This window comes from Ischnura elegans, chromosome 13, assembly GCF_921293095.1.
Source record: "Ischnura elegans chromosome 13, ioIscEleg1.1, whole genome shotgun sequence".
Lineage (NCBI taxonomy): Eukaryota > Metazoa > Arthropoda > Insecta > Odonata > Coenagrionidae > Ischnura > Ischnura elegans.
In genome coordinates, this window is record NC_060258.1 from 15,722,303 (window position 1) to 15,747,720 (window position 25,418).

Consider the following 25,418-nt stretch of genomic DNA (forward strand, 5'->3'; position numbering starts at 1 on the left):
TATTTTCACACGGAAACAATTTACTGGAAATAATAAGTGATGGACACATGTTAACATGATGCTATCATAACGCACGAAAAAACAGTACAGCATGCACAAAGGTGAATAATTATCTGTTATTGAAGTAACTATCGGCTATTGTGAAGACGGAAAAGTTTATGTTGGAAATTAAAAATTGGTGAAAAATGATAGTTAATCCACTTAACTATTCAATTCAATTCTTATCAATTGCATCAGTCGTGTGATTCAACGGTAAAGAAGAGAAAGTTAGCGAAGAAATATGAGAAGTCTTTTGTCGGTTGCATTCAGACGAAATATTCGAATAACTGAGATAAATTTAAGCGATCACAACTGTTTGCCGACGACACAAAGGAGAGAGACGTCTACTTCAAATATCAACACGAAATATTAAGGAATGAATCCAGTTAGATCTACTCATAACCTCTCGTGACTGAAAACATCTGGGTGTATCAGTCGGCGGTCAAATGGGGCAGCCTTGCGAGAATTCCATCACCTCGGTGACAAGCCCCATAAAATTCTGAATATTCCTGCGGCAATAGCTACGAAGACGAGAATGCTCGATAATAACAATCGCTTAAACCAAACGATGGGGGACAAATTCCTTCACGTAAGCTATTCTCAAAACCTCTTTAAGAAATCACCGGAGTAGTAAGTACGTATAGCCTTGGGGAAAAGCACTTCGTAAGCAATTCACATATTATATCGCAATCAGGACTAATTAACCAGAAGACGCCTTAGCGAAAATAAGATCGCAATATGACCAATGGATCGCTGCAACGGACAATTTACGAACATCTGATGTGCGAGGCATTCTGACGACATTACTGAAAGTATATCACTAGACATCGAACTCAATTCATGAACAATTCAGACGTATCTCCTTTCGCAATAGCAATCGATCTCGTGAAAGCGAATAAGCGGTGATTGTAAGGGAAAAATTGGAAATCGAAAAAAGAAAATATATCCCCAATAAAGTCCTATCGTTTGGCAGGAACCATGGAAACACACAAATCACTGGCGAATAAATCACGAATACGCTACCTTCAAACCTTTGAGGTTCTTTGCAAAGGGTAATAAAAACAATCAAAGGCGGAATAAATCTCAATAAAGTAGAGAAACTCACAAATTATTATAAACACTGATAAAAGCAGATTCACTGATATATTAAACACTAAAATAATATAGCAATGGCATATGTATGACACGATAAAAACGTAAACTTATGAATGGCTTGCTTACTTACGTCTTAGCTCCGCGGCGGTTAGCAGGAAACTGAGAATGATAGGGGCTCCGTGGCTACGATTCGTCACCTGAGTGAAGGACATTTATGACGTCACAAAACTTTGAGTCTCATTTATTTCGTAAAAAAATAAAATTAGAGTATCAGTGTTCAGCTAATAAGTAATATTTAATTTAAAATAATTTTTAAATGTAATATTTTTAATAAATTTATTTAATATAAGTTGAAAAACTATTTCGCCACTTTTTGATCAACGATTTCGAACACCGATTGGCTTTTGTTTTCCTGACGTCACGTCTGCTTTCCTTGTAATGCGGAACAAGTTCGGCCGTCTCAGTGTCTGGGCCCTTTAGACTCTCCGACGGTTTTTAAATGCTCTATTCAACTAAGCGTCTACTCATTCCATTTCGAATCCTCCCCACCTCCTGGCTTTCTTCCCCCACCCACATCTCAACGGTCTTCTTAACCGTCATCAAACCATATGACTCGTTATCTTTTGTCTCATTTCAAACTGCTTGCACACCGACATAGCGTAAAATTGTCTATATCAACGGACAACTGTTTCTAACTCCATTGACATCTGTACGACGACCCAATGGATACACGGATGCAGCGACGTTACTGTTTTTCGTGCACGCAGAGTTTGCTGGAGAAATTTAAAAACAGTGAAATAACGTGTGCATGAGAGGTCAGAGTTGGAAGAAAACCTGGTGCAAACAGCGGCTAGCTGGGACGACATTAACATGATTGAAAGTGTTTGGGTACGTGAGTGAAATATTATTTATGTGTATTATTATTATGGTTGCCATCGTATAATACGCATTTCATGCTTGATTCGTCGTTGTGTGGCAGATTTACATCAAAATAAAATAATAAGGTCAACTGTTGACATCTTATGATTCAATTTGCTGCACTTTTTGACTCGACAACTCATCACAAATATCTGGCCGCCCTGCGTTTTATCAGCGGAAAAATCGGTTTCCCTTCTAACGCTATTTCTTTCTTAAGGCATATTTAAACGGTACATTAACACGCACGAGTTAACGTGTGAATGCATGAACGAATTCGGTCGATATGAACGGAACATTCACAAATGAATGAACCAAATTAGAACAGGTTCTTTATTCAGTACATGCATTCGTTTAAGTTGGGTGTTTATCCGGTGCATTTTCGTCTTCATTCACGCGTTCAAATACATTCAGACATTAAGTCGTAATGGTTGATGTTCCGTGTAAACAGGCTGTAAGTGTCGATCTCGTGTGTGTATTTTTTCAGGTGAAGTCTTCATTGCCGCTTTTTTCGGGAAATGATCCTAAGGTTGATCTGCTTTACTGCTTGCAGAGAATGGGAGTACGGAATGTTTTAGTGCAGGTATGTCCTCTCCATGTTTACGTCTATCCATGGCAACCTTCCGTTTGAGGCAGCCATCGAGTGATCGATGACATTATAATTATATTCTCGTAATCTCCCTCAAATATAGTTCTATGCCCCACCGCAACAATTCAATGCCGCACTATGAGCTGCTATGTCAATAGACATCTCTCATTAATATTCTATTTACTTATCGAGTTGCATTGGATGGATTACCGATATTGTTTTTCAAAATTCAGTCCCATAATATATTACAAGTATTTTATTCAATTTCTCGGATTACCTTCCTGTATCTCAGCAATATTTAATCCACGTAAAAAATGTGGTCACTAATTGATATTTTAGATTACTATTACTTTGTTTAATCATCTTATGAATATATTTCTAGCAAGATAACGATAATTCTATAAAATTTAATCCAGCTGCCAGTTTTGTGCAAGGTCTAATACTTATATCTACTTCCAAAAACCTTTCTAATGCTGTATTTATTCTTTGGTGTGATTTTGCAGTGACGCTGTACCAATCGTTTTCCTGGGCATTGACCCTGGTGTTCGTCTGGGCTGCTGTCAAAGACATGGGAAATAAGCAAGGATGGTGTCGGCATTTGGTACGAATATCGCATCGGATTAGAAATTCTCGGGAAATAATTGTAAACAGGTGAGTAAAAAAATGGAATTTTCATTTTCATATTGCAATCTGCACAGGGGTGGTTCCATCAAGTGACGCCCAAATCAGTTGATTTTATTCTTAATATCTTAGGCGGAAAGAGTTGCAAACGTGTATGTCAATAGACGTCTTAAAATCTAATAATTCAGAACGAGAAATTACATATCAAGAGGACATTTTCCTCAATTAAGGCATAGCAACAGGTGATCCGTGTGTTGACAAAAAATGCTACCAAAAAATAAAAAAAAATAACATTGCGCATTTGCGACTTCGTTTCATTGACCAAACAAATAAAACAAAACTATTGACGAAGCATGTAACAAAATGAAATAACGCCCAGGCTGGGCTCGAACCACCAACCTTTCGGTTAAGAGCTGAACGCACTAGCCGATTTCGCCACGAAGGGGATACAGGAATAGGATTTCTATTGGTCTAACAATAAGGATTTGTTTAGGTGATACCTTACTTTCGCTTGATTAAAAATAGATAGAAAATATAGTGTCCCTAAAAATTTTCCTAGAATTTCGGAAGGGGCAGATTCCATGATTTTTTTTCGTATCTAGTCCCGTTCACACCAAACATTAGTATAAATCAGTAAGTCAGTGGTCAGACGTGGATTTTATAGTATAATTATGCTACACCTTGGCGATAAAGAATTCTAAATACACTCATTGTGGTTAATAAAATTTTATTCGCACAAGCAATAGTATAGATAAATATAATATAATTAGTTTTAAAAGATGAAAATTATCCTTACTTGCTTATTTATTTATATTTGGAGTCATTAGACGCTTTCCACAAGAAAGAAGCCATCTCGTAAGATCCGATAATCGTTTGATACTTTTCTTCGGTAACTTATTTTTTAACACAACAAGCTACACAATACAACACAATCACCACAAAGTGCTTCCGCACGTACACGATCGAACGCACTTGACACTATATGCACCATGCGCTAATCCAGTGATTTCCAAATTCGCATTATTTTATCAATCCACATTCACCAATGCACTTATTCACTTTGCACCACGAAAGATTAACATCTTATAAAAGTGTAAAACACTTCCTTCATTTTATCAGAACACGGGAATAATTCTTCACTAGACAGAAAAAGCACACTCGGGAATAGAAGTCAACACTCGACTCGTCACACGGTTACCCAGCAACTGAACGATATTCAGAGTCGCTTCGCATAGTCGATGCGATGTTTTTTTCTCCACCCTCAACTCTGAATTGCGTCATGCCGAAGGCCTAAAGACTCACGATCTCTTCCTACGGTTCGTACGTGACCGCAGTTCACGGCATTTTAAGCAAACATTGAAGAAAATGCGGCCAGCCGAACGGCAGTGATTCCATCATGTTAACCGCGAGAGTGAATAAAATTAGCTATCATTAGCAATGACTTCGTACGGGATCCAAAGTGATTCTTTGGGTATATTTAATGCTAATCTACGCTCCTCAGTGATTGTAGTCTAATATATAGGGTTGACATTTATCTCATGTTTGGTGAATTTTCGAAATATCCATGCTTAAAACTTCGAAATAATAGTGAAGAATAGAATAAATAACATTCGACACTCCCATTAGAACCACTTCGCCATATTTGCATGCAGGGGCGGATCCAGGATTTCTCTCTGGGGGGGCCAAGAGCAAGACCGTATCCAGGATTTTGTTCTGGGAGGGGCACAAGGATACCTTGTGATACAAAATGAACACAATGATAATGGGACCGTATTAAAAATCTCTGCATATTTTTTAAGGTATGGGGGGGCACGTGCCCCCGTGCCCCCCCCCCCTAGATCCGCCTATGTTTGCATGCCTATAAGCTTCCCATAAACAAACACAATTTCGAAATCGCAGGAGTACTGCCGCCTTCACGCAGAGAATATAAAATACGAACTGATTTTTCTTGGACGACACACCGAGCTGAACGACAGAGGTTATTCACGATGTCTTGGTAGTATACGGAATCCAGAGTAATCTTTCCCTTTGAGCGCATTAGCAAATAGGTATAATATGGAGCGAAGGATAAAATGTCAGACCTCGCTGCGGCATGCGATAGCGTAGACTCAAATTCAAAATCATAAACGAGAGACGAGGTCTCATAAATACAAACAATTGAATAGCCATCGCCACATTTCACTATCAGCTGTAGCGTATAGTTTTAAACCCCTTCGATTAATTTTCCGAATATCCCACATATAGCACAAAATATCTTCTAGATGTCTAGAAAATATCTTCAATGTCTTGGGTATTTTAAACATCTTCTAGATGTCTAGAAAATATCTTCAATGTCTTGGGTATTTTAAACATCTTCTACATGTCTAGAAAATATCTTCTATGTCTTGGATATCTTAAATATCTTCTAAGATGTCTAGAAAATATCTTATATGTCTTCAATACTTCAAATAATACATATTTCTTTATCATGCCTAGAATATTCTTGTGTCGCACAGTGGGGACCAGGGAGTTCGCACCTCCCCTACCCCCCTCGAAATATTAAAAGACGTTTACTTTGATTCATAAAAGAAAAAAATCATTAATTTTTAAAATGGAGGGGGGTCCAGGAGTCCGAACCCCCCCTGAAATATAAAAACACATTTACTTTGCTTCATAAAAGAAAAAAAAGAAAAAAATCATCAATTTTTATATTGCGTCGGGGGAGGGGGGTCCCTTCGGCCCCCCCCCCCCCCCCCCCCCCCCGAAATCCGAAATATAAAAACACATTCACTTTGCCTCATAAAAGGAAAATTTGTAAAAGTCATCAATTTTTATATTTCGGGGGGCCCAGTGGGTCCGGACCCCAATTATAAAAACATAAATTTGAAAAAATTAATTTGAAATTTTAGGGGGGGAAGTGGGGGGGAACCGGACCCCCTAGACCCACCCACTCGCTATTCCACTGATTGAGGCTCTGTAATACACACAATAAAACGATCATAATAATAAACTGTTTAAAATTCTTGCCTAATTTTAAACCATCTGGGTGGGGGGCGCGTGCCCTCTTGCCCCCCCCCCCCATAAATCCTCCTATGTTGGCCGGGATCATTAGCGAATCATTTACCCTGAATTTTCCCAATGGATCCAATTTGAATATGAATGTCTAGAAAATATCTTCTCAAAGATATCTCGTAGATATCGGAAAAGCGGACATTTAGATATCTACAAATATCTAGAACATATCTCAAGATATTTTCTAGACATTAGCTGAAGACATTCTAGATATTTTCTGGACACCTATAAGATATTTTTTGCTATGTGGATCGTGCTCCTATTATATATTTATTTTTTTCTGTGGTTCTCTTTCAAATGGTATTTCATGGAATGATATTTTGTAATTTTTAATAAAATGCGATCATTAAACATGGAGAACACAGGTATCGTCATACTCGAATGAAATCAATTTAATCCTTCCAATGCATGTGATGCTTCATGAAATACTAATTATTTATGTATGCTATGAATGTTTTAACGCTTTTAAGTTTCTAAATGATTTTATTTTTCCTCAAAATAGTGCTAAACTTATGAAAATCCGATGACGAGATGCACTCGAGGTGACATCACAAGTTCATGACGAGCTAAACTCTTCATTACTGCGCAAAGGGGAGAAATCCTTTTTTTAAATTAGGTGAAACTGTCATTTTTCCACTATCACTGATGCGATCATTGGAGCTATCATTTTAGCCTGTCCCTCGAATAGGATGGAAAAAAATGATAGTTTCATTCAGGCTTTCGTAAAAAAACAACAAGAATGGTAGGATTATAAAAACTCTGCGAAAGAAATCCCGAAATAATAAATTTTCACCTGCGAACATCAGTGGCCTCCATTTCAATCGCAAACTCTTTGACGATTTTTTTCGCGATAACTCCGAGTCGACTCATTTTTGGAGGAAAAAAACCTTTTAATGATTAATTATATTAACCACAAAACAGTAGCGCCGACTCCATGGGGCCTTTAGGGGGCCCGAGCCCCCCCAAAAATTCGTTATAGATGTGAGGAAAAAATGTGTCAGGCTTGTCGATATTCTCCGGAGTGTCCAGATATCGAGATTCGAGTGATCAGGGTTCTAATGTTGATCATATGACTCTTCTAAAATGCTTAAAAAACTTAAAATTCACTACTTATTAAATTTACCGGGGAAAGATCCCCGGTTTGGGTCCCCGTAATATTTTTTTTAAGTCGGCACCCCTGTCATAAAAAACCTTCATCAATTTAATCACTGCGGAAGCCTCCGTAAAAGTTAACTCATTGCTACGCCACGGCGAACTTTCCACTTTCAAAATTGCCATAAAAAGTGTTATTGGTTCTCTTGGATATAACACAATAGGGTGGTTTCCTATTATTTTTTTATTGCCTAAATCGAATGATTATTACACCTGGAGCACGTATTTCACGCTTTTAGATTTTCGAATGACGATATCTATTTTTCGCGAGTACACGAAAAGTGAAAATTTTCAAGCGCGCGAAAACGCGACGGCTAAGTAGGAATGCCGGGAAAAACTCCGCGTGACGTCGTTCTGCTTCCCGCTGCCACTAGTGAGGTGACCTTGGGGCGAAGCTCTGAAAGCTGATACGACGCAGGATGCTAGCTTAATACCTTATCAAACGAAGAAAACTTTCCGACCTTAGCCAGTTTTAATAAGTGATTATTAAGACATGTTTCCCTGAGCTCTGTGCCTATTGCATGCATTGGTAATCTCAAACGATGTAAAACTCCCATCTACTAGTATAGAAACTAGGTCATAGTGACGTCACGTGGAGTGGCATCGCATGGGCCCCAATCAGCCCTTTTTCTAATGAGGTTAAAATTGACCATTAACATTCGTCTAATCTGGGATTTCTAAGAGCAAATTATTTGTATATTATGAATACACTAATGGTGGGTAACGAATCGCAATCAATGCCTTTATTTCGTTTTCTTTGATGAAGGAAACTACCCTATTGTTTAATATCCACGAAAACTTATGATGGAATACCACAAAGTTAATCAAGAGTTGGTGAATTTTGTTGAGTGTTATTGCACAAGTGGACAAATATTGGCCTTTACTTTTGAATTCAGCACCTTTTCTAATAGTTGGACTGAAAATCAAAGCGGTGGAAAGTTTATTTGCTTTCAAGTCGAGACACTACCAAATCAGTAAACTCCCGTGGCTTATTATCTGGTCGGGCAGCTGCCACTATGCTATATCCCATCCATAAAGGAAAAGGTGCAAGTTCGCGAAAGATTTGCCTTCTGAAATATATAGCAAAGATTTAGGTCTTTCTTGGCAAACAAACAAACTTCTTCATTGGATTGGGATCACTATAAACTCAAACAATCGGATCACAACAATATAACAAATTCTATTCTCCGATAGATATACTATGTCATCCGTCACTCATTTTTGATTCACAAGATGTTGATTCGTAACTCAGTCTTTTGAACTTAAAAGGACACAAAACTCAAACAAAAAGGCACAAAAAATATACGATATATATTAAATATAGGAGTTCGCGCTAGATTTTTATTCTGAAACGTACAGTAAGGATTCAGACCTTTCTTACCATATATATATTTTTCGATCGCGATCGCGAAAAGCAATTGCCGGCGACGATCATTTTGCGCAGTGATCGCGATAGTGATCACTTTCGCGACGAAAAAAATGATTGTGTGATTCAGGCTTTAGCAAAGTCACATATGGCGTCCTCAAATGTCATTTCCCTCATCAAATCCTTTTCAATTGAAATTAATGCCAGGGAGGATAGTCGTGTTTGTCCCATAGTTGAGTTTAGAAAAGGAAACTTACTGTAAAACTTTTTAAAAAAAATTAAGAAAGAAGAAGCAGACGATTAACGATAAACAACGAATGCGAAGCGAATGATGTAACACCGGAAACACTACATCATCACTGCATATAATAATTAACAATGCGGAAAGTTCATTTAGATTCCAAATCGCAAAGAAGTGCGAGTGCATTTTCGAAAAATATTAAAAATGAAGTCGGGGAGGGCCTACGACTTTGAAAGTGCCTACGATGACCTTAAGACGGCCCTGGCCGTATCTAATATAAAAACTTCTTTTAATTTCTGTGAACGCTTCGAATAATTCCCTTCATACCTTCTGGGTGTACCTTTCCTCGAAATATCGCAGCAAAGGAATGGTTAGATCAGAATACGAGGGCCGTTTCTTTTTTAAACCTCCGAAAATACAGCAAAAACAGAATACAAGCGACATGCGGGTACTGCGCAGATAGGGAAACTGCACGTCCTCCGCACCACTCGCTCAAGTCATTTCCGACCGTAAGTTGTTAGTTTGATGTTACTATAGCAACCTAATTAACCCCTTGCGCTGTATTGACGAGCGTATATCGTCATCGAATTTTAATAATTTTAGCACTATTTAGAGGAACAATATAATTATTTTGAAAGCTAAAAAATTTTAAAACGTGCGTAGTATGTATAAATAATTAGTACTTCATGCAAAATGATGCATTGTATTGGATTTAAATGATTTTATTCCACTAGCGATAGCTGAGTTCTTCATGTTTAATGATCGCATTTTATTCGACGTGGTTCTACGTTTATTACAAATTACAAAATATCATTCCGTAAACTACCATTTAAAAGAGTACCACAGGAAAAACTAAATAGGGAATAGGAGCACGATATAAGGAAAATTAATCATCGAACTGGAAGGGGTTATAAGTACACTGCATCGATTGAATCTCCCGCCAGGCGTGCACTGCGGAGAGACAGACAGAAAACTCAGCAAATGGCCTTTTTGCAATACTTTCCCGATTTGATTTCGGCGGAAAGTCTTTTTAAATAATCTCCTGTGCTAGATTATCAGAGCCAGATACGGCCCGATCGCTCGAGTTCGAAAATATCCCTCGGAAATTTGTAAAACTCACCATTTTGAACCATCTTTTATATTATTTCTACTGTATAGATACCTTTTTCTCAACATATACGCAACCAAACTCTTTAAATGAGGTACCAAAATGCACAAAATTTATCAGAGAACATGCGACGGTATATCTTACTTCCCAATTATTGCTATTGTTTCCTAAAATTGGTTTTTAAATAATTAAAAAAAGAAACAAAAAACTGTAAATATTCCTGGCGTTAACGGCGCACAAACTGATACATTTGTTCATTTGCAACAATATCTCGCATTCTTCAAATAGCTTTTATCAAAATGCGGCTGATTCCACATTCAAGTCTCCTGTTGATACGTAAGTATGAGTCATCATGTGCGTTTAAAAGAGGATAGCGTAATTACTTCCAATGTTGTGTTTACAGAGGTCCTCTGACCTCAATTTGTACATGAACATTCCAATTAAATTTGTACATAAGTACCTGCCTATATTTTCTACATTTTAAAATTAGAAACGTGCCTATCCCTCTGTGGACCTGCATTGAAAAGAGCGGGGGAAGCCCGCGCTGGGAGCAGGCGCAGCACGCTCGTTTATCTTAAAATTCCGCAATGTATATTAATCTCGCACCTACCGCTTATCCTGGTGGGTATTCCATACCCCCGGTATTACAATAGATTCCGGTTGATTGGGACGTATCAGGACTTGCGCAATATCCTGTATATGGGCATAAACAAACGTTGAAATGATAGAAAGGAGACTAAAGAATGTTTATAATGCAAATTCAGTTTATTAATCTATTAATTTGATTAATAAATCAGCGAGTTTAGTTGATTTATTATCATTTTTAATAATTATAATAATTTAGTTAAAAATACTTTTCACTGCCTCGGGCGACGCTGAATGAATGTCTTTTACTAACAATAAGTCCTATAAAAGAAAAGTCCTATCCTCTTGTGGATAGTATAACAACAAGAGCTTTCAAAATAGGGAAGAAATAGGAACATTTGTGGAAAATAAGAGTAGATCAAAGGAGGAAAATATAAAAAATAGGATTCTGAAAAGAAAAAAGTTTAATTTCGTCGCGAGTACAGAGTCTTATGTCGCCGACTCGTGGCCCAATAAAGCGGCATGCTGTCCCAATTAAGCGGAGAATACTCTGGGATATTCCTCTATTGGGTTCTGTTCTTCAAGATCTGCCCCGATTAAGCGGCTGCCCCAAGTAACCGGTGGACCCATTAAACGGAATCTACTGTAGTTTCACCTATACCCCCCCAACCAGCCTTAATTCCTAGCTGCGTCCCTGCTCCGTACCACGAGAAAGAAGAGTCTCTTGGGTCTCAGCACGTACAGCAGTCATGCTAAGACGAAAACTCCGCCGTCTTGAAAGATTGAAGTAGTTATTCTTATTATTTTTTTAATATCATTTAGTAACACCTGTGACTCAGTTATTACATACACAAAAGCCTGCTGTCAAAAAATATTCTACGAATATCCCATAATGGTTGGCAACAGGGGCGCAGCGAGGAATTGAGGCTAGGGGGGGGGGGGGGGTTTCAGGCAAACCTAATACTGGGGTGCATTGGGGTGTAGCATACCCGCCAGGGTAATCCGGAATTGCGGGAGGCCCTCCGCCAGAAAAAAATTAAGATAAATGGTTCAAAATGTTGAGTTTTACGGCCTTCTGAGGGATATTTTGTTAATCCTCACACTATTTTATAAGCGATATAAATTCAATTGAGTAAAATAGATTTAACTTAAAAATTTCTCTGACCTCTGGGGGGGGGGGTTTATCCCCCAAACCCCCCCCCCTCACTGCGCCACTGGTAAAATGGATTTAACTTAAAAATTTCTCTGAGCTCTGGGGTGGGAGGGGTTTATCCCCCTGGTTCGCAATATCCCTGGGACGAAATAGGAATATAGGGGATCAAAATGGGATATTCCTGGAATAACCTCTGCTGTGAGGGTCAGTGGAATAGCGTGGAGAAAACCGATCTTCTTTGGGGATGGACTTTCCGCCTGAATGCATGGCTATACAACAATGGGGGAGATATCTTCGGTCCTTAAAAAGGGCCTTCAGCGATCGAGAAGGCGCACGTAGGGATGAAGAACGCCAGGAACCGGTGGCAAGAGCCGGAAAACCATACGCCTCCACGGTTACCGGCAAAATCTCCAGAATTTAGAAAAGACAGTGAATTGAATCCTCCTTCCGGCCCTGTAACTGTTTACCAATTGAGCGGGTTTTCAAGGAGTATTATGTACTCGGGAGTAACAATTGACGATTGGAATCAACATATCAACAGTCTCACAAATGTTAAGCGTCACACACATTGGCAAATTATTATTTCATCTGAAATAAATGTCCTGAAAGCTTTCTAAAGATAATTTATAACGCCTTAGTAAATACCAGACTGAGCTATGGCATTTTTTTGTTGGGATGGCTCACATTAATACTCCTTGAAATTGCAGTTTTTTTTACAAAAAAGAAGTGTACGTATTATTTTGAACAAGGGCAGATTTGAAAGATATCCTTCACACTTTTTCTTCATTTGCGTTTGCTTCCGTTGAGGCATCTACGTATATATTTATAATAAGGTCCTACGATGTTTTTATGCTAGAAGTGGGAACTCTAAAATATTTCAGTCCCTGCCTTCTCCCTTTACCCTGCGTAAAATAAGTGTGCCCTTACCACAACCAAATTTGATTCTGTTTAAATGATGTTTTTTGTACGTAGGACCAAAGGTTTTTAATTTGTTACCCCAGTCATGCTTTATTTCAAAGTCTTTGAAAAAGGTTTTGCAAAATGCTCATTCTTGGCTTTTCGATAAAGAAAGTGTAGAACCAATATTGACGTTATAAGATATTGATGTAAATGGATTATAAATACTACTATAGTAGAATTTTTCATGTATGCACTTAGGCTTGGTCAGTATTTATTATCAAGGTAACATAAAATGACCTACACTATATGTAAAGCATAATGTATTATTATTTTGGATGGTATCCTCAAACAGGTTATCCTTCGTGGCTACCTAATATTACTCAATTTTGCTATTGTCATGTAATTTGTGTGTGGAGCAATAAAATTATTTATTATTATTATTTATTATTGTACCAAGCTTAGGGACCAAATATAGTCAGAGCCAAGGATCCCTGTGGCTTCGCAACTCCCGGAATATACCAGATTCCCTGTGAATGTGGAGAAGTTTACTTGGGTGAAGCTGGCAGGACAATTGCCACGAGAACAAAGGAACATCAAAGGCACTTCAGGCTACGTCAACCTGAAAAATCTGCAGTGGCCGAACACGGCATCAACCAAAACCACGCCATTCATTGGGAATATGTGAAGATCATCTCACAAGAGAAGAAATATTAGGAAAGGATTATGGAGGAGGCCTTAGAGATCCAGCTAAAGGACAAGAACTTCAATAGAGATAGTGGTTACTCCCTCAGTCACGTCTGGAAACCAGTGTTGCATAGAATCATATTGGCTAACACCAAGGACCATTCAGATGGAAGCTGATATTTCGGCACCGCGGTGTAAGACGGACACTTTCGGAGAAAAGACATTCAGGCCTGAGGATGGAGTACAACACGCACCCCGAAACGTCGGCAGCCATGAAGGAGATAACCCGGTGGAGCACCCAAACAGTCTTCACTACCAGCACACGCCGGGAAAGCATCAGACCTTTTTTCTCATGAACACATTGTAAAAACAGAAAATATTTAAGTATTGCCAACATTTATATGAAATAATAGGTGTTATAAGATAATTTGTGTCCCAATTTTTACATCATAAAATCCACACTGATAATTGTTTACCGGTTTAGTTCTGCATCAACTCTTTTTTGTGGACGACAGTTTTGAGCGCGTTCCAGGAAATCCCGTCATTGGGTCCAAATGATCTTGTCAATGATTGGGTCAAATGATTCCGGTGGTCCAAATGACCACCGGAAATAACTGATGCAAATTCCAAAATGTGTCAAGCAAATGTTCATTAGCCGTCAGGGGACATTAATTAGCATGATTGCCTTCCTTGTAGCTTTGTAATTTACAAAGATATGAACAGGACGAGTTATAGGAGAGAAAATGAATTGCCGAATAAAAAATATAGGGTGCCATTTAAAAAAGACATACCGCTGTTCACATCTTTGTAAATAACAAAGCTACAAGGGAGGCAATCATGCTGATTAATGTCTCCCCGACGGCTAATGAACATTAGAACACCCTTTATTAGGCTAGTGAGGCACACGCTGATTTTCTGGGTTTGAATTCCATAGTTGGAAGAGCTGTTAGAAAGATGAATTAGGTAGAGGATAGCTGTCCTTCCTTTTAATAAACCTGTGCTCCCAAGAAGCAATAACACATTAAATGCTATTAATTTCAGCTGTGCAATGAAAAATAAATCATTTTCTACAGCATATTAAAAACAAATGATACACAATGTAAGTACATAATATGTGAAAGGATTTCAGGTAGGTAACAGAAAAAATTATTCCTATACGTACACATTCGAAATACTTGTTTATTTAGCAATCACCAACTTCACAATATAATTTTCCACACGCAGGACTGTAAAAAACACACACACCACAGATTTGACAAAGAGATGAAAAAATATACATTGATTTCTCACAAGGCAATGAATGGCTTTTGAAATCCATTATCACTCTTTCATTTGACTAGCAGCATAGAATTCTCGCTAAAAACAGTGTTACCCTGGAAACCGAATAAACAGCACTTCAGAAATTTGGGATACCTTAAAATTTTACTTCGATATTAAGCACTGTCTGCCCATTAGGAGTCCATAAAACACTTGGCTTCATTGACTTACACACATTTGTAAGTTTAAGAGGTTGGAGGGATAGTTACATGATGGAGCCATACATGCTCTAGAGCAGCCAAGCTCTGTTTAATCGAAATACAGTAAACTCTTGATTATACGAAGCAGGATTTTACGAAGTTTTCGATTATACGAAGTGATATTTTCGAAAAGCCTAAGGAAAATACATGGCGCTATTCGATTATACGAAGTTTCGATTTAACGAAATATTTTGAAATTACGAAACTCGATTTTACGAAGTGCCAATTTCCGGTCCCACTGACTTCATATAATCGAGAGTTTACTGTACACTGAACAACAAAAGAATTTTGAGTGCGATTAGAGATGAGATACAATTTCAGATTGAATTTGAGTGAAATGAACGGACTATTACATGCTGGGAGGAAGATTTAATGCTATAAAGTCATCTGTGAAATAACTTAACCCCTTTACCGGGGAGCGCATCTCTAGACATGCACCGAGGACGTTCGTGAAACGGGGAGCACGTCTGAAGACGCACTATAGAAAAAGATTTTTCCTTCAGTGGGCAGAGCGTCTAGAAACGCAATTCTTTCTTGCCTATGCTCCGCATGGGTCTGACATCTAGCGTGATTTTTTTAAAACTCGGTTCTCATATCTGCAAGGGTACATACATGCTTTATTTGGGTGAAGGTTTTATGGTATTTTTGGGCCCAAAGAGCCCCTAACGGTTCTTTTCATTGCACTTACCCCTTGTCACATTTCTTACAGAGAAGAGTTTAGTTTTAGCATGCATGTTTTTGTGGACAGACGTGTTTCATTTAGCAGTGTTTTTTTATATTATTTTTGGTGTGTACAGTTACGAGGAAATTTCGAACATTCGAAATTTCTTTGAATGTCGCTTGTTTTTAGTGGCAATTCAATTTGCTACAGTGTTTTCGGTGCTTTATAAGTTTCTATATTCAGGTTTCTTTCTTTTGCACAGCTTTCAAACGTGTTTTATCCATTATTTGACAATCCCACCGAGTACTTTCCTCCTCCGGAATTTTTCATCTTGCGTGTGCTCCCATTCTCGGTGTTTGTTTTTTGGCATTTTCATAGAATATTTCATCAGTGTCTAGTTTATAATCGTTTTGGCAATTTCCCCATTAAAGGGGTTAATAGACCACATACGTTACCAATTTTAAAAATTATGTAGCGTGGAATAAATCTACAAAGTCCTTTCAAAGGCTGTTTTACACAGGGGCACGGAATCGCGCAGGTTAGAACTGGATTGATTTCTAAAATGGCGTGAAACTGTGCAAATGCAAGAATGAAATTAAAATAGGGGCTATTTCGCCATCTCACGTCCACGCATTCTCGCATGTGTTCTAGCAATTCACCGCTTTTACACGATGCAATTTTGACTGTGCCTTCGTACGTACGTCAGATTGTGCAAGGGCGTGCCCCCATGTAAAACGGCCTTCACAAAATGGTTTTCATTTTGATAACCAAAGACGTCCTTATAATCATTCATATCCCATTCAAAGGAAATACATTTTAAATAAAGCTCAAAAAAAAAAACAAATATATTATACCATTTGGAAAAATATGCTTGGGATATAACACTACTCTCTCCCGTATAAGAACGACTTTATTTTTACACCTAATAATTTAAAAATAAACTAAAAAAAAAAACATGCGAGCTTTGCTCGTGACAAAGCGCAATAAACAGCAGCAATACTCAGGTGACATCTATGAATTTTGCTGCGAAAGTCTACGTTCGAAGCTTTCTTTTTTCTGATTTTGACACTAGGTACATAATAGTCACCTGTGAGCCAACCGCAGTTCTATGACAATGGTAAGAAAAATTAGGGGTGGTCTCCAACACCCATTGTTATAGTTGGTAGGGCAGTCACTTTGAGATTGAAATAATTAGAATATCGAAGAAGAGGATAGTGTTCATTTAAAGGAAAAATATCTGTGAACAGTTGCATTTCAGCTTCTTTGAATTACAGTCTTTAGTTACAAAATCAAAGAAAAAAGCACATGAAATAAACAGGGTCGTGGTGACCACGTGCATTCAAAACCTTTCACGCCAACTTTCCAATCACCGTTTATGTCTGAATATAGTCCCCCCCTTTTTTTCAAAAATGCCTTTGGTAAAAGTAAAGGGGGGGACTATATTCAAAGGCATTTTTTTAACTTTTCCCGAAAGTGAAGTTTCAAAATTAGGGGGGGGGACTATATTCAGAGGGGGACTTTATTCAGAGGGGGACTTTATTCGGAGAAATACAGTAATTAAAAAACTACCAAACCCCACGCTACTTTTCAAATTAACTCAGCCAGGTTCAACAATATTTTTTCAATAAATCCAATTGCCTATTATGGGAACTGGAATTTCACGCTCGTTAATTCATGGTCCATATTTTCATAAAATGGCTTTAACGCACCACTCACAAAGCCAGTATGCTGCTATCAGTATTTATATAAATAATTAAATAAACTATTAGTATTTCTTTGGTCAGTTAAGTCAAGCATCAACTCCTAAAGGAAAAATCCATAGGCACATTTCAATTTTATGATTCTGCTTTGGTATCGTAAAGTTAGGCCACTTTCATTCAAAATAAATACTTATAATCTCTATTTGGCTTCAGGAACATGATTGCCCATTGTTTCAGGTGGTGACCTAGATTGATTTTCATTTACCCTGGTATTCATTCTATGACTTCCCCTCCCTAGACGCCACGCAACACGCACCCTGACTATCAGCTTGCACAAGTGCCGACGCAAAATTTATAGAGGATATATATATTTAAAAGAGGATATCATATCGTTCAGTATAATTTTTCCATCATAGGGAGCAACACTTTTGCTGGAAATATTGGTAATACCCACAATATTTTCTTTGAAGCAATAAAACAATTAAAATCGTATTTAAATGTATCATTTCCAGATTAAAAAAATAACGTTAACATTACTATTTCCATTAGTTTTTTCCATAAAGTGATAAAGTCTGAACGGGTTTTCGCTACAGTACTGACAAAGAGCAAATAAATATGGGAAACATGTAGGTGTGTTGCGGGAAGATATCACAAGTTTGACAGGATACTTAAAAATTTTAATTTCAAATTTTTAACAAATGAAGGATTATTTTTGAAAAAAAAGGGTGAAAAAATGTACCAGGCATCACAAATCATAAGATCACGTCGTTAAAATAATAATAAAAAAATATAAATTTTTGCCTAAAATTCAGCCATAATTTTCTTCAACAAACGGTCAGCACGGAATGTGTTAATTTTAATAATGAATCGCTTTCACCAAGTTATGCCTCAATCAATTTAGTAAATTTGTTATTTTGTCCATCGGAGGTCAAAAAATCAACAATACAAATCCATTAATTGACATGGTTACGGTTTTCGGTCATGAGGAAACCGGAAATAACACTTTTATTTAAGAAAATTTGACCGTTGACCCAGTAAGGTCACAGTCAAGAAGAATAGGAAATGGGTTACCAACAAAGGTGTCGATCCATGGGTTTTAAAGGCTATCCACATCAGTTTTGCACTTCATTTAACAGTATTGTTGATTTTTTGACCTTTTTTGAATATTAATGTGAAAGCAAAAAGTTCTTCTTTTTAATTTTTAACCCTTTCGAGACGGCAGAGTTTTCGTCTTAGCATGACTGCTGTACTGAGCCCCAAGAGACTCTTCTTTCTCGTGGTACGGAGCATTTTTGGAGGGCATTCGTTAAGAAGGGTCTCGCTGAACCTTTTACGACCCCTCCACACAGGGACTCCGCATTATCTCGGACTTCGAGAGTAGTTGTACTCCCTCCTTACCGAGTTTACGACCATACCTGCTGCATTGGTTCGCTGTCAACTTATGCATTGCTTATGTGTATTTAGCACATGGATAATTGTTGCTTGCACGTAAATTGCAGACTTTGAAATGAATTCCTCTTTTTTACTAAGCATTATCAAATTTTAAACAAAGTTCTAAGGCCAATATTAACGCATTTAATGCAGCAACAATTTCCATGTTGATTTTTATACATAACTCCAGATATAAGTTAATACTTATCGTAGAATTTCGTTTAAAAATTGTAAAAGCTGCTCAAAAGACAAATAATTCAATTCTTAGTTTATTTTTTATGAGAAATGAACAAATATTTATTCCGAAAACTGACTGGATACACCATTGTATGACCGCTGTCCCGTACCGCTGAGAGGAGTTATAAAAGACGAAGGGTCCGGATACCTGCTCCCGGATTCCGAGGGTAAATCCTAAACCCCGCAGGGTTGGATCCCGAGACAAAGACGACGTAAACCCGTGACCGTCCTAAAAGGGGGAGAGCTAGAAAACGTACTTATACGGCTTTCGTTCTCATGGCCAGGAAAATCTCACACATATATATACGGCCGTCGTCTCCCAGATCAGGAAACGTCCACATGTATATATACATTTATAGTAGGGAAAAGGTTACGAATTTACTAAAATTAGTGGTCAAAAATGACCTAAAAATATCTTGGGCAACCTTTAAATCCCATGGATCGACACCTTTGTTGGTAACCTATTTCCTATTCTTATTGACTGTGACCTTACTGAGTCAATGGTCTTAATTTTCGTAAATAAAAGTGTTATTTCCGGTTTCCTCAGGTCCAAAAACCGTAACCGTGTCAGTTAATGGAACCCTATTGTTCATTTCTTGACCTCCGAAAGGTTAAAATAACGAATTTACTAAATTGATTGTTTAAGGCCCAACTTGGTGAAAGCGATTCATTAATAAAATTAAAAAGAAGAACTCTGACAGTCTGCGTACTATTCGCTGTCGTCTGAAGTGTCAGATGATCGGTCCCCAACTCCCCCATCCCCTCCTCCGTGCTTCTTCTTCATGTGGTCCAGGTAGTAATACTTGTTCACCGTCTTCAAGTTGCACTGCTTGCAGCTGAACGTCTCGCGATTGCCCGAGTGCAGCTTGCGGTGAGTGCTTAGATTGCTTGCTTTGTTGAAGGCCTTCCCGCAAACCTCACACTTAAAAGGCTTCAGATCCGTGTGCGTTATCTCGTGCGCCTTCAGGATCGCATTCAGGCGAAACGCCTTTGGGCACAGGCCGCACTTGAACGGTCTCTCCTCCGCCCCGGATCTGTGGTCGTTGCGCACGTGGTTCGTGAGGCACGCCTTCGTCTTGTACCGCTTGTCGCACTGAGCGCACGAAAACCCCTTGCCGCTCGAGTGCGTTTCCATGTGCTTTTGGAGGGAGCCCTTGGTAGTGAAGGTCTTTGCGCACGTGTCGCAGCTGAAGGGCCGTTCTCTGGCGTGGACCGCCCTCATGTGATGGATCAGGTTGGACGAGACCGAGAAGTGCTTACCGCACACCCGGCATTCGTGTGGTTTGACTCCGGTGTGGGATCGGGTGTGGAGTCGGAGGTCGCTCTTCGTCTTGAACGCCTTGGGACAAGAGGCACACTGGAACGCCCTCTCCCCCGTGTGGATCAGAACGTGACTGTCCCTCAGCGTCTCCAGCGTGAACTCCTGTCGAATGAAAATCCACAAGAATACTTGATTACACTATATTCAGTAAATTGGAACGTTACCAAAATGATGAGACTGTTATGCAGAGCTGCATACTACAGCTGTAAAGTACACTCGCGTTAATACTAACAACGTTATTACGAATTCCTCGTTATTACGAGGTTCTCGTTATTTCGAAGTGGCTACTTATGACGGTGATTGGAACAATACAAATCGGAATTGATCACTTGGTAGAGAAATAGGGCAATCATCACGTGACGGTTCCTCAGCCTCTCCAGCAGAAACTCCTGTAGAATAAAAATCCACAAGAATACTTGATTACACGACACTCCGTAAATTGGGGCGACACCAAAATGGTGAGACTGTTACGCAGAGCTGCATACTAAAGTTATACAGTAGACTCTCGTTACTGATATAAACGCTATAACGAATGCCTCGTTATTACGAAATCCTCGTTATATCGAAGTCGTTTTTAATGACGGTGATTGGAACAATATAAATCGGAATTGATCATTTGGTAGAGGAATAGGGCAATCATCACGTGATGGTTCCTCAGCCTCTCCAGCATAAACTCCTGTAGAATAAAAATCCACAATAATACTTCATTACACGACACTCGGTAAATTGGGGCGACACCAAAATGGGAGAGACTGTTACGCAGTGCTGCATACTAAAGCTGTACAGTAGACTCTCGTTAATACTGACAACGTTATTACGAATTCCTCGTTATTACGAAGTCGTTTCTAATGACGAAAGGAAAGAAAAAAAATTTCAAGATACAGAAATAATATGCCATGCCAACAATTACTGGGACCGTGTCGTAAAGGAAGCAGTGGAAATCAGACTTGAGAAGAGAAAAATGAACAGAGACGCCGGCTTCCAACTGAGCAATGCGTGGAAAACAGCCCTGAAAATAAACTGAAGGGGGAGAGGACACGCATTGGCCCGACCGTCGACCAATCAGAGCCCACCTGGGCCCAATGCGAAGGTATATAAGAAGGACACATTTTGGCTAATCCATTCACCCTGAAGACGATGGCAGACTCAGCCTTCGAAACTTCAGTGCAGAAAAACCCTTGGACCTGAAAACATACTAAAGCTGTACAGTAGACTGTCGTTAATATTAAGTCATTAGGAATGCCTCGTTATTACGAAGTCGCTTCTAATGATGAAAGGAAAGAAAAAAAAAACATTTCTAGATACAGAAATCCTCCCCGTAGAGGTTCCAAATTTTAGTTTTAAGGTTTTCGCAGCGATTAGATGCACTATTATAATTCATTTTCGGGTGTATGTCTGCGTGCTTAATATTCAACTCAACGTTTCGTTCCACTTACTGGGAACGTCGTCAGGAGAGTGAAAATATAAATATCTATCGTACCGTTGGAAAAACTGGTCCATTGTTGTCAGGGTATTTAAAAAAGTAAATAAAAATAAAATAAAAGCCAACTTCTTTAAAACATCTACTTTAAAAGGAAGATGAAAAGTGGAATATTGTTCTTAAATCTTCAAAATATATCTCTTCCACACATGGCTTAAATTATATCCATCATCCCTGTTAAAATTCATAGGTCGTTTAGAAATTTCTATCGCCTCTCTAATAAGCCGAGGATAATATGCAGATTTTCTTGCAATGGCTTAGGCCTCATCCAGGAGGATCTTGTGTCCTGACCTTCTTGCTTCTTTTGGAATTATCAAGTGCTCTTTCTTTAGATGATTGGAATTTGAAAGATCGTATCACTACTTTTTCGGCTTCAAATGTTTTCTATAATACGCAAGTCAAACAGAAGAAAAAATTTTAATTTCTTCAAAAGAAGAAGCCGGTGCAGATGTGTTCCCTTCCTTTGGCGGTACACAACCTTACTGCTGAAGTGTTTAGCAATGATACCATCTCAGTGTTATCCAGAGGACTTAACTTTGCTGTTACACCAAAAACATTGCCGGTAGAAGAAATAATAACTGGAGTAGAATCTGCTATACGCGTACTTCCATTTGGACTAGCTGAGGATATTCGCCATGAAGTTGTGCAAACCCTAAGAAAAAGTAACCTGCCTTCTCCTAACCTGTCTATTTCTGAGAGAAAAGCCATCAAATAACTCAAGGTACAAAAGAATTGTCTCGTATTACCAGCCGACAAAGGAAATTCAACAGTTATAATGTATAAGTATGATTATGATCTTAAAATCCGTTCTCTCTTGGATGATAAGACGTACGTTAAACTTAACAAGGACCCGACAGCTGCCTTAGAAAATCGAGTGAAGAAAGAAATCAAGCTATCCTCCATTCCAAAAGAAGATCATTGGAAAGTTATTCCTCATGCCTCTAAAACTCCACGACTGTATGGACTTCCCAAAATACATAAAGCAGGAATACCTCTGCGACCGATTGTGAACACTATCGACTCACCGACGTATAATTTGGCCCGCTATATATCTAGAGACATTCAGTCCTTTATTGGGAGTACCGAATCCTACGTTAAAAACTCAAGCCATTTCATCGAGCTACTAAAGGATTTAAGAACATCAGAGAATGATATTCTGGTCAGTTTTGACGTTGTGAGTCTTTTTACTAAGGTTCCGGTTAATGATTCAGTTCTGATTTTAAGGGAACTAACTCAGAAAGGGCTCCCTAATTATGTACCCGATCTTGCAGAATTATGCCTCAAAAACAGCTATCTACGCTACGACGGAGAAATATATTCCCAAGTATAGGGAGCTGCTATGGGATCCCCTCTCTCTCCGGTCATAGCTAACCTCTTCATGGAGAAGTTTGAAGCCGATGCTCTTTCATCAAGTGAATATCAACTGGTATGCTGGCTCTGATATGTTGATGACACTTTTGTTATTTGGCCACACGGGAAAGAGGCTCTTGAATATTTCCATGAAGACCTGAATAATATTCATGATGACATCCTTGATGGCTCCTTACCGTTTCTTGATGTTCTAGTAAGAAAAAGGCAAGACGGAAGATTGGGACACTCGGTCTTTAGGAAGAAGACCCACACAGACAGGTACTTAAACGCGGCATCACATCATCACCCGTGTCAGAAGTCCTGCGTTATCAAGACCTTAAGACATAGATCCCTTGCCATTTCTGATGAAGATAGCGTGGAAAGTGAAATGGAACATCTGTTGCAGATTTTTTTTTTTTTTGTTTTCAATTGTGCGCCCTTGCGGGCTTTTTAGTCCCTGCTCTCGCCGCTAGGGGAAGACTACGGCGCAGATTGTCCGCGCACCTCACGTTGCGGTGAGCACCTGTTCGCTCGGCTCTCTCTCTCGCCGACCTCAGAGCAGTAAAGAACTCTTCTCTCCCTAACTATACATGTACTCCGCGACGTCTCGTCCGCCTTACTTTACTGGTCAAGTATTAAATCTTTATTCAGAAAGGAGCTAACGTGCCTTTATTTTTTTGTAATACGCAACAACATCTATTTCTATTTTAAAAGGAAACGGATATGCTAATTCATTCATTAGGAGAGTTTTAAGGGAAGTCAAGGCCCCGATGGAGAAAACAAAACCAAGTGCCTTTGCAGTTCTGCCTCACATATCAGGAACGACGGACCGGATTGCTCGCATCCTTGGAAAAGCCAACGTTGAAACCAGGTTTGGCACGTTGAGGAAGATCATAGACCTACTTCCATCCGTCATTGATGCTATTCCCCCATTACAAATGGAAGGCATATATGAGATTCCGTGTTCATGTGGGTCTAGTTACATCGGACAGACCAAACGGAAGATAGTGACAAGGCTGAAAGAGCATGAAAGGGCGCTGAAGGCAAGGCAATGGGAAACTTCAGCTGTCGCCGATCATTTTATGTCGGGGCCAGGACACAAGATCCTCCTGTATGAGGCCAAAGCCATTGCAAGAAAATCTGCATATTATCCACGGCTTATTAGAGAGGCGATAGAAATTTCTAAACGACCTATGAATTTTAACAGGGATGATGGATATAATTTAAGCCATGTGTGGAAGAGATACATTTCGAAAATTTAATTACAATATTCCACCTTTCATCTTCCTTTTTTATATTAGATGTTTTGAAGAAGTTGGCTTTTATTTTATTTTTATTTACTTTTTTAAATACCTTAACAACAATGGACCAGTTTTTCTAACGGTACGATAGATGTTTATATTTTCATTCTCCTGACGACGTTCCCAGTAAGTGGAACGAAACGTTGAGTTAAATATTAAGCACGCAGACGTACACCCGAAAATGAATTCTAATAGTGCATCTAATCGCTGCGAAAACCTTAAAACTAAAATTCCAGAGAAAGTATTTAAATTCTTCAGATACCCAAGAGTCAATACAACAGCAATTCTTCATATCACAGGATTATTCCATTTTTAGTAAATTTCATGCGTTGTACAGCTATTTTGATTGATTTAACATTACTTTTAATTTTTATGAATGACAAATTTAGCCATTAAAACTTGTTTTTGTCGAGTTTATCTAACTAATGAAAGCAGTGTTATGAAGCACAGATTCCTCCTCAAATGGCAGTTTTCACACACGTCAGATAACCTGTGCTTTATTTTGGCCTCCCCAATGCCTCGATTGGCATTTTTTGAGGAGGTATAAAAAAGTATACAGTAAAACCTCTTTACATCGCAATGGAGGGGACCAAAATTTGGGCAATTTGACGTATGGAGGTTCTCTATAGAGAGGTTTTAGTGATGGGCACCATTTTATCATATCCTTCACATATGAAAAGCACTAATGTCTTTCAAACCATTATACAGTAGATTCCGTTCAATGGGTCCACCGGTTACTTGGGGCAGCTGCTTAATTGGGGCAGATCTTGAAGGACAGAATCCAATAGAGGAATATCCTCAGAATACAATTTTTTTAAATATTTTCCTCCTTTGATTTACCCTTATTTTTCACAAATGTTCCTACTGTTGCCCTATTTTGAAAGCTGTTATTTTTATACTATGCACAAGAGGATAGGACTT

General features: G+C 38.7%; 1 protein-coding gene across 1 annotated transcript in view; it reads right to left on the bottom strand.

The window, feature by feature from the left end:
* Positions 1-19,368: 19,368 nt before the first annotated feature.
* Positions 19,369-25,418, bottom strand: part of LOC124170037 (oocyte zinc finger protein XlCOF6-like) — a 47,863-nt gene continuing 41,813 nt past the window's right edge. The window contains exon 11 of the mRNA XM_046548723.1: positions 19,369-20,468. Coding sequence (XP_046404679.1) covers positions 19,755-20,468 — 714 coding nt within the window. The 3' untranslated portion in view covers positions 19,369-19,754. The remainder of the gene's footprint in view (positions 20,469-25,418) is intronic.